We start from the raw sequence: 22749 nt of genomic DNA, 5'->3' as shown, positions 1-22749 counted from the left end.
AGGCTCTGAAGTTAAAGAAATCTCTCCATCTGACATGCCCTGTTTCATATTCCATAGCAACAAGATCTTCTATAACAAATTAAAAATGAGAATCTGAGAAGATTCTTGGGTATGTTAAAGTTTCAGTTGGGGGCCGGGGGAAGAGTCTACTTTTATTCACAGCAGGAAGAACTTTCCATCCATCAGATCCAGAGACTTCCTAGATTCTAGATGTCCCCAGTACATTTAACACTGTGCTGTATACAATCCATCTGAAACACTATCCCAAATTGTGTGTTCCAAGGAAGGCTTCTTTAACAAATGACTAGTTTGCTATGACTAATTTCAGTGAGCCTGTCAAATACAAGGATTTTTAGAAAGAACCACAGTGACAGCAATTCTAGCTGGAAACTTGAGCAGCCACACAAAAAGGCAATTTGTAAAACAAAAGGTACATTGAAGCCCAAGAGACACCAAATGGCTTATTCACTGTGAGGGTGACGGCACATTTACTTGTTCTGACCAGCAAGAACGGTTCAGACGGAAGTCTGATTTTCACAACTACCGGGATTATTTATGTAGGAGATGGCCTTTAAAAGTATAAAGGGAAGAAGAGTTGCCCTGAGAATTCAGTGTTTAATGCCTGGGCACAGCTTGAATATTTAGTAGCATCTCCCAGACCAACACAGCAAACAGAAGGTTTCCCCTCCCACTCAAAGCTTAATGAAGAGCTGTCTTCCCTCAGGTAAGTAGGTCTTTATATTTATGAACTTCCAGGGATAGAAAAGCACTGTTTTTCTGAGGTCTAGTCCTCAGAAAAAAGCTGACATGGCCCTCATGATGCCGTGAGGAGCACCTCAAACAAATGCTTGTTTGGCCAAAAACAATGGCATCTTCCATCTCCCCTCAAAACTAGGCAACCTTACAATTTACTCCAAGAGAGTAAATACTAAAATAGACCCACCGTCTTCTAATTACTTTCTGCATTAGCAGACTTTAATCTGTTTATTCCAACCATTCCTTGTTCTTCATATTTGTATTAAAAAGGCAGCTTTTTAAAAATGGAATTGCCTACTGACCTGATTCATTCATCTTATAACGTGAAGGCATTTTGCCTTTTAATATTGTATCATCTCCCCATTCTCCAAACTAGGACAGGCAAACACTGGTTAGCAATAACTAAACCATTCACTTCTTATGGAGGTAACCAAGATGATTACAAATAGTTTTTTCTTTTGGGCCCCACTTTTTTTTTTTTTTTTTTAGCAGCAAAGAAATTCTGTTTTGTGATTGTTTTACATTACAGACTCTGCTGTGTTTCTGTGGGGTTGAGGGGAGAAGGCACTCTGCAAAGAGTTATTAGTTGTATTCCCTAACCAAAGGCAACAGTGAGTTTCTTATTTACAAACAACTGAAATCCAGATAGGAATAACTGTCACTGAAACCAAAGGGTGTGTGAATGGCCTTAGGTCGTTCACATAATAAAAAAAAAATCCACAATGCTACAGAGAAAGACCCTAACAAAGTAACTTTTTAAAAAAGTCACCATTATTTGGGATCACTGTTTCCAGGGGAAACACCAACAGTGTGGGGTTTTTTCCTGCATGGAAGGAAATATGATTTTAATTTGTCTGACTGGGCAACCAAATAGTGGGCAGCCTTGGCATTCTTCAGTCTCGAAATGACAAACGAATGACTTAACAACAGTCTTCCAACTCTGAAGCCAGTTTCTCCTCCTGAGTCTTCTAAAGCTACTATTAACATTCTCTGGAAAGTTTTAGGTTACCAAAGTACCGCAACATGCAACAGCCTTCAAAAATGTGGTTTTCACAGATTCTTGTTAATAAAGCACTCTTTGGTGGAAGATAAGCAGCTTGGGTACTTAACAGAGTTAACATTATAACAGTATTACAAATACTAAAGTGAAGATGATTAAACCAAATAGTATCAAATTACAGAAAGTATCATTTCAGTAATGCTTGTTTTATCTTTATAAATTTTGACACCGGGTGAACAGCAAATAAATAAGTAAAAAACCTCCATCAGACCCTCAATTCTTCTGAAGGCCAGCAGCTAAAATGATTGCCATCACAGGGACACACGTGCACCACACAGACTAGTCAGCTCTCCTGATAACAGAGGGCTTTGATATTTACACCTGAGACTAATTTACAACAGCTTTTTTGTTAAAGACATTTCTATAGAAGGAGAGTTGGGCCCTCTTCAAGTCATTCACTTGTACCCAAACTCATGTAGTTATTTAAATTCCAGTGGACACTTTCTTCATTGAATAAACTTCTTAGGTGGAAAGCAGCTAAGGCTTTTGCAATTCTGTTTTGTTTCCAAATAAATTGTGCTAAAGTCCCGTTGTAGTTTTCTGTTCCTAGAGTCTTCCTTCAAGTTCTGGTCACAGGTTTTTACTTAACGCAAGACTGTTTTAGTCCTTGAAATGGAGGGACTACAGGGGGAAAAAAAAAAGGATTTTACCATGAAGGCTTTTAAGTGTCCCATATGTAGTTATCAAAGACAAGGAAGGCAACATAATAAAAATATTGACATGCTAAAAAGTATACACTTTGTATAATTCTTTAATGACAGATACTTTGGAAAAGACAGTACAATATCAACCATAAAGTAAAGACAAACAGGAGAGAAGAGGCAGAGCAGAAAAAGGTTCAGTTCTGCAAAAAATTAAAAAACAATAGAAAAACAATAAAAAAAGAAGGGAGTGCAAAAGCGGCCGAGCAATGAGAGTACCATAATGCCATTAAGGGCATTTGTTGCAAAGCATTCCTTTTCCTTCTTTCCCTCTGAGGAATCAGGCTGTGGGAAAAGTGGAAAGAATGAAAAGATAAAGAAGTGTTACTTGATTATTTCCAAAGCCAGAAGTCGGTCACAGAAAAAGCTGGGGCACAGCACGCAGTTTCCAGTTTAGCAGAGCGCAGCAGGCACCCCTGCACCTGCTCCCACCTTGCTCCGCACTGCTGCACAGCTGCAAGGGGACAGCCGCCGACCCTCTTCTGTTCGTGAATAATGGACCTACATTGATCTTCACCCTACCTCCTTTCTTTCCTTCCCCAACTGATCACTTTAACTTTCAACTAAATAGCAACTTTCAGAGAACAACTAAAGCAAAAGAAAAGAGAGAAACCAATTCCAAACTGGAGGTGACCCTCACTTGCATGATGATAACGGTGCTCTATCAGAGCAGCTCATCTGAATCAAACATTTAGTTTTCCGAGACCCCAATAGAGAACTGAGTATGAAGGTCCAGGTTAGCTGGTGGAGCCAAGAGGGAAAGTATCTGAAATTTCAAAGGGAGATTAATATTTTAAAGGAACAGAGGTAACCAGCATAAAAGAGTATCTAGATACAACATTCTGGGGCTTCTACAGTGATATAGTTTTTAAACATAATGGCAATGACAAAGAATTAAAGCCCAGAGGTGATGGAACAGACACTGAGATCTGAGACTCTAAGGAAGAAGAAGCAGTGACAGGTATGATGATGGCAAACGTCACAAATGAGAAGTCTTAAAAAGCCGAAGTCCTAAATGTAGTTACGCCAACTGAAGGGCTTGTGAAGAGACTCATGGTTTCAGAGGCTGAAGAAAGAGCCTGAGCATTTATCTTCCTCCAAACTATGAATAATTCAGTACAAAATGCCCCAAAGCAATGAACATTGGTTTGGTTTGGCAGGTGGAGCAGAAAGTGATGGTTCCCAATGAGGCAACTTGGAATAAAAAAGGCACTTATACATGACAGTTTTCTTAGAAAACAAATGAAGTTATAATTTTTAAAAAAAAAAACAAAAGACTGCCCCAAAGAAACAGTATAAGCTTACAGAAACATGCACTCAATGGGTGAGCAGTGTAGAGACATGAACCGAACTGAATGACATCAAATGAGGTGGCTACACGTTCTCAATCGGAGGCTCGATGATGAAATGTTCGAGACCCATTCTCAGGGAGCTCTTCAGAGTTGATACAACAACACTGAAAAATGGGCCAGTTCTATTTAGCTGGTTCTTCAGTGGATTAATTATTAAAACAGAAACATTAAAATGGGTTTCTAGCTCTAACAGGAAGTGGGAGGTGTAGAAGCCCATTAATTTACTTCTCTGGACTTAAGAAAGGGGATGAGGAAGGTGCTACACAGACTCCTCTCAGCACCCCATCCGCCACCAGACACTCCAGTGTTTCCGTGCCCGAACTGCCACAGCTGTGCCAGAGCAGAGCTTGTCACCCACGATTTAAGCTTAGATGTGGCTAATATTCGATGGATACATGGGAGAATAATCAGTCACCTGCCATGAGAGAAACATGGTGGCAATTCTTCCCAACAACAAATACTTATGACAACACTCATATTTTTTCAGTCTCCAAATAATTGCTCTTTTAACATGTTTGTGGAAAAGTTCTTCCAAGATGTAAAGCCTCTCAGTAAACTGTCAAAAATCAAAAGAGCCAAATCAATGGAAAGTGAATGTTGGTGAGGTCTTCATCCTGGAAAGCCTCAAAGAGTAGAATAGAACATGGAAATGAAAGGTCAAGCTCTATGGCTCAATAGAGATGATGATGATGACGTACACACAACATCAACCTGCAAGAGAGAAGGCCTCACAAATGGGAGTAACAGCAGACTGGCAACCCTGGCGCCTTGCAAGTGTTTATGAATGTACATGGAAACGGTGCAAAAACGGTGTACTATTTTGTGTGTGTGTGTGTGTGTGTGGTGTACTGCTGTTCAAAGAAAAGATTTCTATTCAATACTTTAAAATTACTCAATAATCTTAGCTCATATTATTTTGTCCTGAATCAGATTATGTACAATTGTGTTAATTCTCTCACTACCCTCCAACCACAAACGAATACTATCCCATAGGACAAAAACTTCAGGCTACAGCTTGGGTGCTGACTCCCGTTATTTCCTAGAAGCAGGGAACGGGACCTGTGCATAACGTATTTGCCTTTCTCTGGTGAGCTGTATGTGGTCACAGTTAAGGTGATGCCAACACAGGTCAAAGCCCAGAAAGAGGTAAAGGAGACCCGGCATGGAGGGCACGGTTAGAAGCACTGTGAAGCCCAATTAACTCTCGCTGTTTTACTTCTTTGCCCCTCCAAATCTCTGAAAGTCCATTTCAGAATTTAAAAGAAGTTTTTTTTGGTTTTCAGCACTATCCCGAATGCCTGAAAACTGCTTTCTTTGGGCCATTTCAATATTTGGTCAAGTTATTCAGTCTGAACTCTACTTTACAGCCCTCAAAGCAACAAGTCCAGGGACCTCAGGCAGATGCTCACCGCAACCAGGAACCACCTCTGCTGAGAAGCACAAGTTTAGATCACTAGACAAGACCTAGATGGAAAAACTACCATACGGCCACACCCTAAGAGGAACGTGGTATGACCGGGCAAGTGCAGTCCCGGCTCCAGGACTCTAGCCAACTCCTCTGAAACCTGCAGAGCGCCATCCAGAAAAGCAGAAAGCAGAATTAAATGTGCAAAACACACCCGGCTGTGATAAAAGTCTGAAAAGAATATGTCCATTCAAAACATGTCTAACTATCATCAACAGCAGGCCCTTTATTTGAATTTTTAATAATTTAATTTCCATAAAAGTGTCAAAGTTTAAAAAACTCACATTTCCCCTCATTTATTATAGAAAAGTTAGAAAAAAAGAAAATGATAGAAAGAAAGAAAAAAAATCCCCAAATGCCCTACCAACTGGAAGAACTGTTAGCGTTACGGCATATTTTTCCTTTATCTTACTTCTCTACATATATATTGGGTTGGCCACAAAGTTCCTTTGGGTGTTTTGGTAAGATGTTACGGAAAAACCCGAACGAACTTTTTGGCCAATCCAACAGAAATGTCCACATCTATAAATATTTAAGCTTATAAATATTTACACATCTATACACTTTTACACACACACACACATATATATATAAAGTATATTTTACATTTACAAAATTAGAGCAATACTTCATAATTTTTATGTGTAGCCCTTTTCACTTATTGCTCCATGAGCAATTAACCCAGGTCATTAACTTTCCTTTGAAAACATGACTCTCGATTCATTTGGCGGAATTCATCAATCATTTCCTATTTCTTACTATTATAAATAACATTTCTGATATTATGTTATAATGTACCTAAATCTGACTTTCTGTCAGTATTTCTCTAATATTCTTCTCAGTGAATTAGAGTACAAAGAGTATGAATATTTGATACCTTTCTAATGAAAAGTTTTGAACCCTAAAATCAGGAGTCAGTGCCCAATTCTCAAATACTTGTATTGAGGCACTATCACGTTCTCTGGCAAGTAAAAGATTGTAGTAAAACTGTACAAAAGAATCAGCAAAGGAGGAGAGTGGCAGAATGGAACAGTTCCTTACAAAAGCAAAACACACAGAGCTCTCTAGATTGTCAGTGAGTCCCTCAGGACACAGGCTGCCGTGGGACTGCACCGGAGACTACCTTAGCACTGAAGGTCAACGCAGGCCCAAAGCCTCAAAGATCTGAGGGCAGGGAAGCCAAAAAGAAGCAAGGAAAACTGTGAAGGACGTTTTAAAGTCTGGTTCAGGTTATCTTCAGCTTGCTCGTGGTCTCTATAAGACAACACTGTGTCCTGAGCACGGTACTGTCCAGGACCGCACGGGTTGCCAGCTCAAGGCAAAGATACACAAACACAAAACACAAAAAAGGTGCCTGCCTGCCTATGCCTCCTGAGATGATAGGAAGTGGGCAATCTGCTCTCCCCTAAAAGGGGATCTGTTTTTGGAATATGTTAAAAATGAAATGTCTCAGTTCATGATAAACATCCAAAAACAATGGTGAGTAATGGATTTGGTCACAGAACATGTCCAATTTTTTGTGAAAGCTTCTATTAATGAAGGAAGTGAAAGATGCTGGGCCAGAAAGTGAAAAGGCTAGCGCCCTTGGGTATATAGAGACTGTGGCCAAGAGGATAGTCGCTAGGTAAAGAAGGATCCCAAACTCACGGGAGTTCTCATTTTTCCACCATCACACTTATTTACAACTAATTCTCCACCAATTATGATGGATCTGATATACAGACAGAAAGATTTCCTCCAAGTCCTGACAGAGAGCTTTGGAAATTCTTAATTTAAGAACTTAGAAGTACAGCATTCTCAACTTTCCCATATCATGACCCAGAGACCACATTTCCAGGGTTGAGAATCACCTCTGTAAACAAAACAAAACCCCAAATTAAAATGGTCCAGATTTTCTTAGATGATGAACAAGTGAAACATTTTTGATTAATTTCCTACCACAGGGACTCTGCTTTCTCCTGTCTTCATTTCTATCTCCAGAAGATTAAACTGGAAAACCAATGCTTAGAACATTTCAGAAGAGTCGGATTCTTTTCTCACCTTTTAAAACTGCTTTTTCTTGAAGCAGATCTGGTGGTTCTTTTAGTAATGCCTGCACTGCCAGAAATGTTAGGTTCAGATGTTTTACAGCTCTGAACACTGGACTGAAGAATTACTCTGAAAACAGTTGGAAAAAGATAACATTATATTCACTGAAGCGATTTGCAAATACTTGACAGAGGAAGGCATTTTTGCACTTTAGTGCAAATTATTTTCTTGAGAACGGACAGGGTTTTCCATAAGCACATTTGCCAAAAAAAGAATCTGAAACACACTTTTACATCAAGGTCTTTTGAAATAAAGCATCTCATTTCCCTATGAAGGTTTACACAAAGATAACCAAAGAACTTTGCTTTTGGAAAATGAAATGACCTGGCATGTCAAGCGATTCCCACACCAAAGAAATCAATCAGTAAGACAAATTTTTGTGCCCCAAAGTAAGAATAAATTCTCAGAATTCTAGTCATGAAAACAAGAAATCATTTAAAAACCCCAAATTCTAAAGAATACGAATATAAATATATATACAGTATTCACTCTTCAGAGCTGGAAGTACAAGCAATTGACATCAAATCAACAGTAATTTTTTATAACATTTCAAATTTTAAAAGTATGTTCAAACAGAATTTTGGGGGCTGGCTTACAACCACTTACAAAGTCACCCAGTACGAGTAAAGTGAAGCTGTTTAAATTTTGTGAAACTTGATTTAATTAAACTCTCTACGTCTCCAAGAACTGAGACCTATGGGAGTAGACTGCCCAGGAGGCAAATTCATGAATCAGAAAGAACACCCTCAGATAAAGCCCACACAGAATACCTGTTCATAAGTAGAGGGTGTTTTAAAATTCCTCACTGAATTGTCAGAGGGACAACAGCAGAAAACACCAAAAAATTTTACAAGCAATTCTTTTCTTCAAGAGATAATGACTAAAACACTGAACTGTATACATACACATCTACATATACTCAACTTTTATTTATCTGTGAGAGAAAATACTTTAAAAAGCTTTCTCCTCTCATATCCAAACATAAAGGTGAGATAGCCAACAACAACTTATGAGAACCCAGCTCGTGCGTAAAAAGAAAGCATTACAACGAACTAGCAGCCAGTCCTACCTCCTATGCCTGTGTTAACACCACTTTAGTTAATAACCAAAGCCAGGTCCTTAAAATGTAGTAAATTCTTATAATCTTAATATTACTCAAACCATAGGATATTCAACATTTAGTAAAATACTAACTTCTCATCATTAAAAAAACAATGGGTTGTACTGCACCAGAGCAGAAGTCTGGAGGTCAGTAGTTTTCGAGCCATTTGGGGGAGAGGAGTAGAAGGCTGAGGGAGGGGAACTCCTAGCCTAGCTGTTTCTCTTTATCCAAGAAACATTTCTGAAAGCCTTATGAATCAGGCCTTCAATCTCACTGAGGGAAACTGATCCTGGGTAAATGAGCCAATGCTTGATTCAGGATTTCTGATAAAGTTTTATCACCCCTAAATGCTGACTGTTTTAACAAAATAGAAAATGTATATGCAGACATAATTATATTATCGAAGAGGGTACCAACTGCCCTAGCATATAAATTCTCTCCTTGAAAACAAGGATTTATTTTTAAATTCTTTCTGATTGTATAAAGTGAAGAGGAAATATTTAGTTGTCCTTGTTAAGAATGTGAATCTAGAATTTTTCATTAAAAAAAACAAAACAAAACGGAAACAAACTGCAATGCTTCCATTGCTATTTCTAAGGCCCAGGCCCAGGGCTTGGTGTTGCCACTACTGTCCCGAGGCCTCTCACCCACTCAGTGAGGTTCATGAGTTTTATCTCCATTTTTTACAAATGGAGAAGATGAGACTCCTGTTGGCTTTTTTCTGAAATACAACAACTACTTTTCAAATAATTTGAGGCCACTTATGGTCAAAAGTATCAACCATCACACTGTAAAATCATTAATATGAGGGAAAAAACAAGAGCCAATATACATTGCCTGCTTAGGAAATTTACCTCCTGATTTCTTAAGTTAGCTAGTATGTTTAAATACTATTCAAAACAAGAAATTACTGCTAAATCATATTTTAGGCTGATAGGAAACATCTTTTTAAAAGTACTTATTTCTCTATAAAATTAGTGTAAACAATTCATGGGAAGTAATATACTATTAATAGCTAATAATTTATGTGCAATTTTGAAAATGAGAGCATGCTAGAGATTTGGAATGCAAACTGGTGACTGATTCAGGTCACCAGTTATTTACATTAAAAACAGAGCAGTTATTACATCTGTAGGTTATGCGTCAATAAAGTGGGAAGGAAACACAGCAACTACACTTAGTTATTACCTGAGATATCCTACAAGTTAACACCCTAAGGTGGGTGAAGCTAGTAAACGTGTGAAGTATTCACTCTGCCACAGGGATGTGGGAACTCACTACCCCCCACCTTGCACACTAGGCCAATCACACGGCTCTGCAGGACATTTAGCAAATGTCGTTTCTCCTTTCCATCTTTTCCTGATAGAACCCTCAGTCCTACCTTCTATCTCTTGCCCATACTAGAGTTCGTTTTCTTCTCTGCAGTATCTTTTGAGGCCCAATATTTTCCGATTTTGGATACAAAGATATCTGCAACTTGAGGCACAGCAAAAAATTGAAAAGCCAGGTCTCTCACCTATCAAGTCACAAAGTACTTTGAAAATAAATGTTCATTCCAAGATGAGAATCCATCAGCGCAGCCATGCACTATTTACACTGGCTGTCCACCACGGATACAAAAAGAGCCTGCAAAATGATGGGCCTGAGGCCCTGCAACCTGCAGAGATGCTTTTCCCACTGTCTAAAAGGTCTGAAGCAGCGTGTGAAGTGCTGTTATAGGGAAGCTCTCCAGGCATGCCAGGAAACAACCTATCTGGTGATGCTACATCATCAGCCAATAGAGGTGAATGTCAGCAACAGTGCCCATGAGTAGTCACCTCAAAGGATAATTATAAGGATTATATCTGTTCAAATTATTGTTATTGTTGAAGGCTTTTGTTTCTGTAAATTCCAAATTAATCAGGGCAGGCTAAAGTGAATACTCTGCTTTGGGCTAGAAATACAATGGCAAATGTTAGTAATAACAAAAAACGTTATGTCTTACATAGAATATTAAAAAGAAAAGAGCCTGATAGAGACCATTTTTTAAACTTACCCTGCAAAAAATAATACAATCATGAAGCGCCTAAACATCATTAGCAATGACTCCACCTGTTTGAAATTGCCACTCGGAATAGTTTGAGAAGGATAAATCTATGCAGTGTGTGATGGCCCTGAGTCCAAATGTGTGAAATCTAGGCTCCGTAAGAGAAGTAAAGGAACAAAACACCTAAAGGGATAATCCGTATCAGAGACATAGTATATGTGCCTATGTAATAAGCTTGTTATTAATAAGATTTTTTTACATGTCATATATAGGTTCATGTTAAGTAGCTTTTCCTTAATTTCGAAAAGAACGGCATCTGCTAGTTTTTTAAAATCTTTTCTAGCCATTTGAAAACATTCAATGAACCACAAAGTACTAGAGTTGGTTGCAATGGAATTTTACTTTGGAGGAGATCCTAGAAGGCACTTTTGTATTCCTTTATAACCCCCAAGTCCAAGTTGGAACAAGACAAGAAATTCTTAAAATTTGAGCTAAAGAAAATGTTTCAGAGAAAAAAAGGATGCAGCCTAGACATAAGAGGGTAATGGTGAACCACAGTCTCACAGGATACACCCTCCTTTCTGTGCTCTTGGTCTTACATGTTCCCGGGAAAGCTTCTTGTCACATTCTTCTGCAGAAAAGGAGTCTCTTCACTGTGAAGGTATTCATTTAATGATGAAAGATATCAAGAGAATACAAATTCTGCCTCTCTTAACCTAATAAAAGCATTCTGGTTACTTTTGGGAAAGAAGGAAAGTGGGAAGGAAAAAGGAGCACAGTGACTGTCATGTGGAAACACAAACATAAACAAAGGACTCCAGTTTTCTCTGCTTTCCTATTTTCATTCAACACCAAGTGTTGAAAACTATACTTAACTGTATTCCCTAAAGGGGAGGAAGTGAAACGAGGTAGAGGAGAAAATTCTGCATACTCAAGACAGAATATTTATTAGGGAAGCAGGTGTCTGCTGAGAGAGCACCGTGTACAATGGCAGAATCAGAGGTGAAAAAGGATGCAATGCTCACTAGACCTCATGGCTACAAAATAAAGTCTTTACTAACAGCAGAAAACCAGCGGGAAAATTCTTTTTGCTAGATTGGAAAGGATATATTAAAAATATTTACTCTAGAAAACCAGAGGAAAGTTGTACAGACAACTGATTGAAAGAAAACCACCCCAATTACCCCAAACTAACTATACATTTTTGATAAGAAAAAGAAACTACGTCATTGTCATCATAAATCGCTATTTCAAAAAATCTGTTAAGAGTAAGCACATCTTAAATGAAGCGTGTTACTTTTAATATCCCTGGTATGAAAGTAACAGAGAAGACTTCCTTCCCTGCCAGCAACCCATGAAGTGCAAAGATTCAGAATAAGAACCTTTGAAAAAAGGCAAATCAACAAAGCTAGAAGAGCTGATAGTGAGAAAAACATGCATCATGGGAAACACACTGGACACCAGAGGTGAGCGCTAGTAGAGAAGTGGAATGGGACACTTACACAGCAGCTATCTGTCAAGGGTCCTGATGGCTACTGTGTTCTTAAACCATCGAGACAGAATAGCAGGATGGGGAGAATGTAGTCACAAACAATCCACCAGATGACAACACTACACAGTGCAGAGGTCAGCACAGCTAGGGAACATCTGGAAAGGGGCGAAGGGGAAAGAACAGATGTTCAAATTGGGAAGCCAAAATAAATAAAATAATAAATAAATAAAGCCACGTGTGAATTTTAGATACCCTGCGATGCAAAGGAGCAGGAAACAGGGATCAAATTTTGCCATTTTACGTTGGAAAAAAAATGCTGTCTTCAGTTTTAAACGGATTTGATATTTGGTAAAGAAAGGTTAGACCCAATCTCTAGTTGGGTAACTACCCCATGTCAACTTAATTGTATGATACTGAGATTAGAGTCGTAGCTATGCGGTTGAAATCCTTCAAAAAGCATAATATGCACACAGAAAACCAAATCACAGAGAAAAAGGAGGCAAAACCAACCAGACAAACAAACAAAAAAAGCCCTGAACTGACACAGGCATGTGTCTGCTTTATAGATTTTCATTTGTTCCTCTAGTAAAGCTCCTGGCATGAGAATTATTTTTCAACGATGAAACACACCCACCTACACTGTACTGTTAAAGGTGGTTTTAAGGGATTTTCAAGGCTAACTATATCTGTATTTTTACCTGTTCCCATAGGATGTGCTTCCACTCTTCATGCATCATTTCCTTTGTCCCTAATAAACCTAGCAGAAATCATCAGCACAATGCAGAAAAATAGGCAGCATGGATGAAGTTACAAAATCTACCCAACCTGTTTTGGCACAGACAATAATATACTTGCCATCATGTCCTGAAGATCACTTCAAGATCATGGTGCTACATAATTTCCTGTCCTCATGGTAGTCAGGATCAGACAAGCTCTCTGACAAAATTACTAATTTTACTGGACTTCCCTGGTGGCGCAGTGGTTGGGAGTCCGCCTGCCGGTGCAGGGGACGTGGGGTTTGTGTCCCGGTCCGGGAGGATCCCACATGCCGCGGAGCGGCTGGGCCCGTGAGCCGTGGCCGCTGAGCCTGCGTGTCTGGAGCCTGTGCTCCGCGGCGGGAAAGGCCACAACAGTGAGAGGCCCACGTACCGCAAAAAAAAAAAAAAAAAGTTACTAATTTTACAATTTCTAACACTTAATTCTCCCCAAATATTGACTGTAAAACAGACACCAATGACTGGATTACTTTACGTACTATAACTTTCTTTTAAGAATCACCAGTACTCATGTATTTTCCATTAACTTTCCCTCTTAACATTTTCATCTGGCTTAGTACCAACAGTGAAGCAAAATAACATGTCCACGCTGACAGATGGGTCAAAATCAGGAGGCAGGAATTGAATTTAGATTTTTCAACCCAAGCTGCTGCTGCAAACTCTCTCAGGGGACTTTTAAATATTTCTAAAATAACAACAAACACTTGGGAAGGAAAGGAAATCTCCAGTTGACCTCCTCTTCTAGGGCCAAAAGAGCTACAAATAGGAGCAAAAATGAGAAGACTGTAACAGCAAAGAGGGTCTGAAAAAGCAGGAAGGGATAAGGAAGGAGAAGGAAGGAAAATCTGCTGGGACTAATCTTAAGTCTCCCAGGGTATTTACGCATAATTGTGTGTATGGGAAGAGGGTGGTTTGGGGACTATTCTATTGTTTGGGGGATTACAATTACAATTAAAGGGAATCTGGAGCTAGCTTTTTTTTTTTTTTTTTTTTTTTTTTAACTTTTACCAAGTAAAGGGAATTGCTTTAGGGAATTCCCTGGCAGTCCCAGTGGTTAGGAATATGCTTTCACTGCTGAGGACCCAGGTTCGACCCCTGATAGGAGAAGTAAGATCCCACAAGCCACAAGGCGTGGCCAAAAAAAAAAGAAAGATTGTTTTAACACATGACAAGAATGCCAAGAGTGCTTCAGAGCAAAGGGCCACTGTTCTTTACTCCTTTTAGGGTAAGGTGGGGTGTAAATAGATAACAAAGCAAATGGATAGCACAGAGGCTGGTCTTTCCTCCACTGGTCTTTGCTAGTTACTATCATTCAGCCATCCATCAACTACCATCCCAGGGAACCTCACATACCAAGATAAATGTCATAGCATCTAGTGTCATCTTCTGGTTTCCAGCAATATTTCTAATTTTAGTCTACATTTATTGTTTTCTTTTATGTTTCCACAAATCCATGAGCTATGGAAGAGACTTTTATAGTCTCATTTTTCTAGAAAGGAGCATCAAATGATTTGAACTCTTATAAAACATATTCACAAGATAGCAGACTCAGAGTAACAAAAGAAAATTTCCTATAAGCCCTATCGAACTCCAGAACCTTTGACTGAGAATTCCCATCCCCGACTCCCAGCTTGACTTTTGAACAGAAGGCAACAAGCTATTGAGAAATAAACTGATGCTGAAGATTCTTAAAAACAGAACAAAAAACCTGGACATGACTAAAAGCAGCCCACAAAATCATCCATCTTCTAGGGCTTGTGATTCCAAGTGTGGTCCCTGGACCCGTAGCATCTTTTAACACCTAGAAGCTTGCCAGAAATGCAGAATCAGATGGTACCCCAGACCCACTGATCATTATCTGCATTTTAACAAGCTTCCCAGGAGACTCAAATGCACACTGAAGTTTGAGAAGCACTGCTCTAGGGCACTAGCTATTTCCTCCTGTCTAAAATTGGCTTCAGAATGATTATTTGGAGGGACTATACTATTTCTAAATAAAAAGGACCATGAAGGGCTTCCCTGGTGGCGCAGTGGTTAAGAATCTGCTTGCCAAAGCAGGGGACACGCGTTTGAGCCCTGCTCCAGGAAGATCTCACATGCCGTGGAGTAACTATGCCCGTGCGCCACAACTACTGAGCCCGTGTGCCACAACTACTGAAGCCCGTGTGCCTAGAGCCTGTGCACCGCAATGAAGAGTAGCCCCTGCTTGCCGCAACTAGAGAAAGCCCGCACGCAACAATGAAGACCCAACACGGCCAAAGATAAAATAAATTAAAAATAAACTAATTTAAAAAATAGTACCTAAAAAAAAACCCATTAAGACCTTAAATGAAGACTTATAATGAAATTTAAAACAAAATGGCATTTGGAATTAAACAAATTATTTAAAGCATTCTAGTTGATTGAATGCACAACTAAACAGCAAAGAGAATGCTTAATTAATGCCTATATCAATACTGATGCCTTTCATTCACATGGCATTTTATTTTGGAAAACTCATTCCTTTACCTTGGGTCTTTTAAGAATCTCCCAAGGCAGTGGCCCATGATGACACATCCCTTAAGTGTAATTCTACTTTGGATTTTAAGATTATGAGAAGATACCAGTGAAGAACTACTTTAAATTAAAAAGGCCTGTTCTTCTCTGCCATAACCATTTACTATGTCATAGTTCCTTGCCATATTACAAGATGCTTACTGAATACTAAGATGACCTAACTCCATCACCAAAAAAAGGGGGGCGATGCAAAATTTGACACCCACCCCACAATGAAAGGTACTAGAAGGAAGGAATCCATTGGTATAGGTGGGAGCATCTACTAAAGAATACTCTAGGAGGGCTTCCCCGGTGGCGCAGTGGTTGAGAGTCCGCCTGCTGATGCAGGGGACACGGGTTCGGGCCCCGGTCTGGGAGGATCCCACATGCCGCGGAGCGGCTGGGCCCATGAGCCATGCCGCTGAGCCTGCGCGTCCAGAGCCTGTGCTCCGCAATGGGAGAGGCCACAACAGTGAGAGGCCCGCGTACCACACACACACAAAAAGAATACCCTAGAAAAAAAGTACAATGGTCAAGTTTTTGATTCTACATATCTTTCTAACAATCCTGTACGTTCCATGAGATTGAATCCCAACTAACACTTACAGAAGCAAGTATAAGTGGACACACACACAACCCAATAACTATAAAACTTCCTATCTCCATACTAAACCTTCTTCTGTAACTTGAAAAATTCTTCCAACGAAAAATTAATACAAAAATATAGTTTAATCAATTCATTGTTGACTTAAAATAATATGACATTAAGCCACCATGTCACCACTAATTAAAGTTTACCATATCAAAACAAATTACGTGTAATACGGTAGTAAATTTAAAGAAATTCACAATTTTAATAACTCTGGACAAATCTACAGTTATTCTACAGTTTAAATCTGCTGTCACTCTGTTGAGGATGTAACATGTTTATGAGAAATGGAATACTGTGTGTCATAGCAGTAAACAAAGGATGTCATGGTCATCAGTGATTATAGCCACAAGCCAACAATGAGCTGGTGAGCCCTGAGGGAACTCAGGAAGGAAAGAATACCTGCCATCGAGCAGCCATCAGACTTCAGCCACTCCCACTCCCCACGGTGAGCCCTGAGGAAACTCAGCATGGATACTGGCCCCAGAGAGCTGAGGTGCATATCAAAGGAAGGATTTCAGTGAGCCCAGACTCCTGCATCTTCCCATACATAGAAAAGTGCTAAATTCCTTAACTTGGGATATCTGTTTTCTCTTATTAACAGTAATCTTTTGACATTCAGAATCTGTTTTCTCTTATTAACAGTAATCTTTTGACATTCAAACTACGTTTGCTGCAAAACTCCTATATATCCTGGCTCCCTCCTCGCCTCCTTGGAGCAGTTCTCTCAGGGTAACTTGAGATGCTGCCTCCCGGGCTTCTTCAAGTCCTAAAAATTTCCGCCAAATGAAACATAACTCTCAACTTTTAGGCTGTGGATATTTTTTTAGTCGACAGTTATTATCCATGGAGAAAAATCACTCGGAATAGTGCTTTCCTATCTATACGAGCTAGCGAGGTTGCAACACAAGACAGAGATAAACAAAGGATAACTAAGAGCTTCTTAGGCAACACCCTTAGATTTTAAATAAAGTAGATATTCATTTCAAAGTGGCATAATGGGCATGCAACCATGGAGAAAATGTACAGGAAAAAATGTTCATGAAGGACCTTACACACGAATTAAATAACTACAACCACACGAAGGAAATCAGACTCACGTGAGGGGAATAGCGTTTGTTTTTGATTGTCTTCTGCTTTTCAGGGCCCGAAGTCTATCACCTTGTGTCACTGCATTGATTTCGTCATCATCACTGTACTGTGTAAGTAGAAAAACACTGAGCTAATGATTTAAGCTGTACTTATTAATGCAGCGAAGCACAGCAGCTACATTTACCCATATAGATCATACACAGACACACATAAATATACTTCAACATTCTGAAGAACTCTAAAATATTTTGCTGCTTTCAAAATAAAGGTACAGGACACAATTCAAGACAACCAAAAGTTGACTTTCATAGACAAAGAACCCAATAGCACTCTTGTTATAAAACATTTTGACAGTGAAGAGGCATAATGGGTTTTCAGTATTGAAAACACTCTCTTTTAAAATCCACAATCTTCTTACCACCACTTAATATGGTACTGCTACCCCCTAAACTCTTGGTTCTCTAAAGTTCCCATCTGAGAACAATTGGTTCCCTAAATCAGCTACCATGAAATAGGAAAAAAATGGGGGAAAGGGGTGTCACGAGGTCCATCTAAAGAGTGTACTTCACATACCTCTTTTTATCACCAGTGCCTTGTGAGTAAACAAAAAATAAACTTTAGTTTTAAGGACACATAACCTTGTTTTAACTATTCTGACTAAAAAGTTTCTAGAGAGGGTAATAAGTACAAAAAATGTGTGATGATAATCCCTCAAAATGTGCTTTATTATTTGTATCTACAATTTTCTCCGTGCCCTAAAAAGTTCTCAACAGCACTTAAAGCAATGACAACAGTGTGATGGGGGTGGTTCGATTACCAGTTCATGTTCTTGCTTGTCTTCATTCTCGACCCCATTGATTGAAATGTCATCAACAGCCAAGAGGAGTTTTGAGACAGCTGCTTTGTGTTTTCCATTATCCTGACCCTTTAACTTTTGACGAAAATAGTCACCTTCCATCCAGAGGCTTGCCTGTTTCCTACAGTATTTAAGTAACAATATCAAAATACAGCCTTCCAGAAAGATACATACAAACAACTTTCTCCTACTAGACTATCTGCTGTTACTGGAGCCTAAGGAAAATTCTACTTCCCATCACTTTCCAGACCCGTGCGTTCCTGAGGAATTACAAAAGCTCTCCATCCACTTACATCATCAAAAATTGTTGCTGAGGTCCAATCACTGAGCCAGGTCTGCAGATTCTGACCCAAGCAATGGCCTCGGTTGCTGTCATCCTGTAATGCTTCATGATGTAGCAGGCTATCAAAGTGCCTGTTCGTCCAAGGCCAGCTAGGAAAAGAAACAAACCAATGAGACCTGGTGTCATGTGCTCCAGAATTTTGTTGGGCAGGTAGGATTTTTTTAAAAAAGCTTCCCATGATTCTGCTCCCCTCAACAGTGGTTCTCATGTTTTGATGCACAGTACAATCAACTGGAGAGTTTTTTTGTTTTTTTTTTATTATTATTTATTTATTTTAGGCTGCATTGGGTCTTTGTTACTGTGTGCGGGCTTTCTCTAGTTGTGGTGAGCGGGGGCTACTCTTCGTTGCAGTGCAAGGGCTTCTCACTGCGGTGGCTTCTCTTGTTGCAGAGCACGGGCTCTAGGCGCCAGGGCTTCAGAAGTTGTGGCTCGTGGGCTCTGGAGTGCAGGCTCAGTAGTTGTGGCACACAGGCTTAGTTGCTCTGCAGCATGTGGGATCTTCCCGGACGAGGGCTTGAACCCGTGTCCCCTGCATTGGCAGGTGGATTCTTAACCACTGTGCCACCAGGGAAGCCCAACTGGAGAGTTTTAATTGGTATGTGATGCAGCCTGGACACAGAGATTCCTAAAATCCCTCACATGATTCTACGTTTAGCCAAGATTGAAAATCACTTTCTAAGCAATGATTCTCAGTAAGTGCAGTGTTTTATACTCTGGGTTTTCAGTTAATGGAACCACCATCTTTCCAAAATTACAGGCTTAAAATCTTGTACTTTCTCCCTCATCCAACTGTTTTTTCTACTCTACTTTTATACCTATTTGCACGTGGACTTTTTTTCCCACTCTATTCCTGCTGTCTTCCTTTACTCTCGTCTAGACTAGTATCATTACCTCCTGTGATGGTTAATTTTATGTGTCAACCTGGCAGGTGTATTTGGATGAAATTGGTAGACTTTGAGTAAGCCAACTGCCCTCCGTAATGTGTGTGGGCCTCATCCAATCAGTTGAAAGTCTGAACAGAACAAAAATACTTGCCTCCCAAAGTTAGAGGGAATATTCTACCAGACAGCCTTTGGACTTCAACTGCACCATTGGCTCTCCTGGGTCTCCAGCCTGCCAGTCCACACTGCAGATTTTATGCTCACCAGCCTATATAGTCACATAAGCCAATTCCTTATAATAAATCTCCTTCTCTCTATATATATATCCTACTAGTTGTTTCTCTGGGAAAATCCCACTAATACAGATTTTGTGAAGTGGCATGCTACTGAAACATTATGTAAAAATGTGGAAGTGACTTTGGCATTGGAATTCTAAAGGCTGGGAGAGTTTTAAGGCACATGTTAGAAAAAACCTAGATAAATACACCATTGTAAAGCAATTATACTCCAATAAAGATGTTAAATAAAAAAAAAGAGAGAGAAAAAACCTAGATTGCCTTGAAGGGGCTGTTAGTAGGAGGAATACAGACGTTAGTGGTGATTCCAGTGGAATCACATGGAAACTGGAAGAAAGGCAATCCTTGTTAGAAAGTGGCAAAAAAAACCTGGCTGAATTGTGTTCTAGTGCTTTGTGGAAGGTAGAACTTCTGTGTGACAACCTTGGATAATTAGCAAAGGAGATTTAAATTCATAAGCAAAGTGTTAAAGGTGCAGCCTGGTTTCTCCTGACTGATGTGAGAAGAGAGAGATGAATTGAAGAAGTAATTGTTAAGCAAAAAGGAACGAGAAACTAAACATTCAGAAAATTCTAGGCCTATTCATTTTGAAAAAAGTGAGAAACTGTGTTCTGGATACCAAGGGTATGATTGAAAAATCAGCTCCATAAAGATATTACCCATGGATTTAATCAGCCATCTTGGCACAAGCTAAAAATACTGATGGGATTACACTGGAAGACTGCCAGTTTGGACTAAAGGGGACAGAAACAGGATGAAATAAAGGAAGGCTTTTACGTTTCAGGGATCCTATATAGGACTGGACAACAGAGGTGACTGGTTGCAAGCATGGCTCATCCTTCAAAAGAAGGTTAGTATGACCCTGAGGGTGATGCAGAGATCAGCTTCCACTGCAGGGGGCACAGGTTCAATCCCTGATCAGGGATGTTTGCATGCCATGTGGTGAACAACAAGAAAAGACAGTTGTTTTAATGTCTTTGCCTAGTAAGTCTACCATCTGGTCTTTCTTTGGGACAGTTTCTGTTGATTCATTTTTTTCCTTTGAATGACCTATCCTTTCCTGTTTCTTTGTATTCCTTGAGATTTTTTGGTGAAAACTGGACATTTGAATCTTATAATGTGTGAACTCTCAAGATTAGATTTCTGATATTCCCCAGGTTTGCTGTTTAGTTTTTCTTCTCCCCAGTGTTGGATTTTTCTTAACAAAAATGTATCCCTTGCCTTCTTAGTTAACTAACAAAAGGAGAAAAGTTAAATAAATCCTAGTACATTCATACAATGTGTTATTACACATTCATTCAATAAATATTTATTAAGTGCCAAGCATTGTTCTAGCTGCTGAAAGCCTAGCAACTTGTTAGAATATAAAGTCCAAAAGATAAGCTCTTGGAGTCTGCTCTGCTCACTGACATATGCCAGAACCTACCAAAGTAGGCACTGAATAGATATTTGATGAATAAATGAATGTGATAAGCCTTTGTAGTATCACCCATGAATACAACTTAATTTACTATACTTTCCATATGAAATTAGGGTTTTAAAAGCATTCTTTATATGTACAGCCTTTTTATGCCAGTCATACCCCCATAAAGTAGTTTTAAGAAAAAAAAGGAAATCACAAAAGGAAAAAAAAGCACTCTATAAAAAACAAAGGCATCTTCATGTGTCCTTGCATATAATCTAAACGAGTATGGTATGTTTCTACACACATATACATTCACGTCCACCATTTCTTAACCAACACTAGAAACATACCTTTACAGTGTACTGCAATGGCACCCTCTGCATTTTCACAAACATCCAGAAATTCTTTAACAATGGCATCAGTAGGCGTGCTGCCATCCGCAAAGAAAAGATCATAGTGATCGAAACCAGCGTTCGTAAAGCGTTTGGCATCATACATCCTTTTATTCAGACGAATAATGGTAGTAACGTTGTGATTCTTAAAATACGGAATATAAGCCTCAGGAGAATGTTGGTGGTAACCTATATAAAGAAATTCACCAGATGCTGTAAAATGCAGAAAGAAAACAATGGATAACAACTTCACTTGTAACTGGGTGGAAACAGTATCTGGACTGGGGATTCAATACCAGTTTGATTATAACTGTGAAAAAAATAAATTTAAAAAGTTAAAATCCAGGCAGAATGATGTGCTAAAATGTCCAAGTACACTTAATGAAGACAGTCGAGCTTTGGCCTCTTTTAAAAGAAAATACTGGATGGATACTTTTAATAACAAAACTACACTGGTCCCACGTATTCGCATACCACTTTCAAGTCTGGTTCTTGAATGAGGTCCACAGAAGGCAAGAAATCGGTCTGGTATTATCCAATTTAAATCTCCATTTTCTGCTTTCTGCAAAGGGAAGACCAAAACAAGATCAATGTATGTGTATGTATATGTGTACCTAAGAACAGGTAAGAAATAAATCAAGAGTTGCCTTAAGATCTACAGGCCAGGCAAGTAACCCAAAACTGATTTATTTGACTTAATTATCAGCCAAGGGAACTGATGAGTTCATTCCAAGCTAAAAGATGTAAGCAGGAATGAGGACAAGTATTGCCACATGTTCTGATTTTGAAGTAAAACCAGAAGTTTGGAGTTTTTAATGAGAAATGTGTGATAGATTTCATTGAATCACAGGCATCACAGATTGTAAGATACATCCTGAATTCAGAGAATTCCTATTCAAAACAGGACAAAATGGGCATTGTGGAATCAATGAAAAACACTAATCCAAAATTTCTAAAAATACTTATAGAGACTAAACAAAGCTACCATGGTGGTCTGTAGCTACCCTGTGTCTCAATGCAGTTTCACTGAAAGTAAAAGACATTTGTGGGTGACCCTGCTACTCTCCCGCAATGCTGCAGTTTCCGCATTAGCGAGAGGGAAGCTAATTAGCACCTATATTACTCCTCAGTAAAAAACACATAAAGGCATCACTGTGCTACACTGAGGGAATACCAACTGGTGTTTTTATTAGTTTTGCTTATCTAAAAAGAGAAAGTATATTTTATTTTACATGTTTAATTTTATAAGGAGAAGCACAAAAAATGGTGTTAATAATTCAATTATATTCAGTAGTTAAGATGGTAAATAAATATTGATGTGTATTGTACTTTATAAATGTATTGCTATTACAGAGAAGTAAAGGCAGGGTTGGCCTAATGAATCACACAATATGCTTTTATATGTTTGGTACATCACAGTAATGACTAGTAGTAACTATTAACCCAATTTATCTATAAAATAGTTCAGTTATACTTAGGAGT

The 22749-nt window shown here is 39.1% G+C and overlaps 1 protein-coding gene across 5 annotated transcripts in view; it reads right to left on the bottom strand.

Moving 5' to 3' along the window:
• Positions 1-22749, bottom strand: part of CDC14B (cell division cycle 14B) — a 105683-nt gene that overhangs the window by 5395 nt on the left and 77539 nt on the right. For 2 of the 5 annotated variants that reach the window (XM_065878717.1, XM_065878721.1), the window contains exons 8-13: positions 21742-21829; positions 21226-21456; positions 18244-18382; positions 17912-18071; positions 17103-17200; positions 12083-12197 (exon numbers count right to left, since the gene is read on the bottom strand). In XM_065878717.1, coding sequence (XP_065734789.1) covers positions 12083-12197; positions 17103-17200; positions 17912-18071; positions 18244-18382; positions 21226-21456; positions 21742-21829 — 831 coding nt within the window. Of the gene's footprint in view, positions 1-2321; positions 2438-7374; positions 7492-12082; positions 12198-17102; positions 17201-17911; positions 18072-18243; positions 18383-21225; positions 21457-21741; positions 21830-22749 lie in introns of those variants that run through there. The other 3 variants (XM_065878716.1, XM_065878720.1, XM_065878718.1) reach the window with 3 other exon arrangements.

The sequence above is a fragment of the Phocoena phocoena genome, chromosome 6 (assembly GCF_963924675.1).
Source record: "Phocoena phocoena chromosome 6, mPhoPho1.1, whole genome shotgun sequence".
In the NCBI taxonomy this organism is placed as follows: Eukaryota; Metazoa; Chordata; class Mammalia; order Artiodactyla; family Phocoenidae; genus Phocoena; species Phocoena phocoena.
This window is presented reverse-complemented; position numbering and strand designations above follow the sequence as displayed.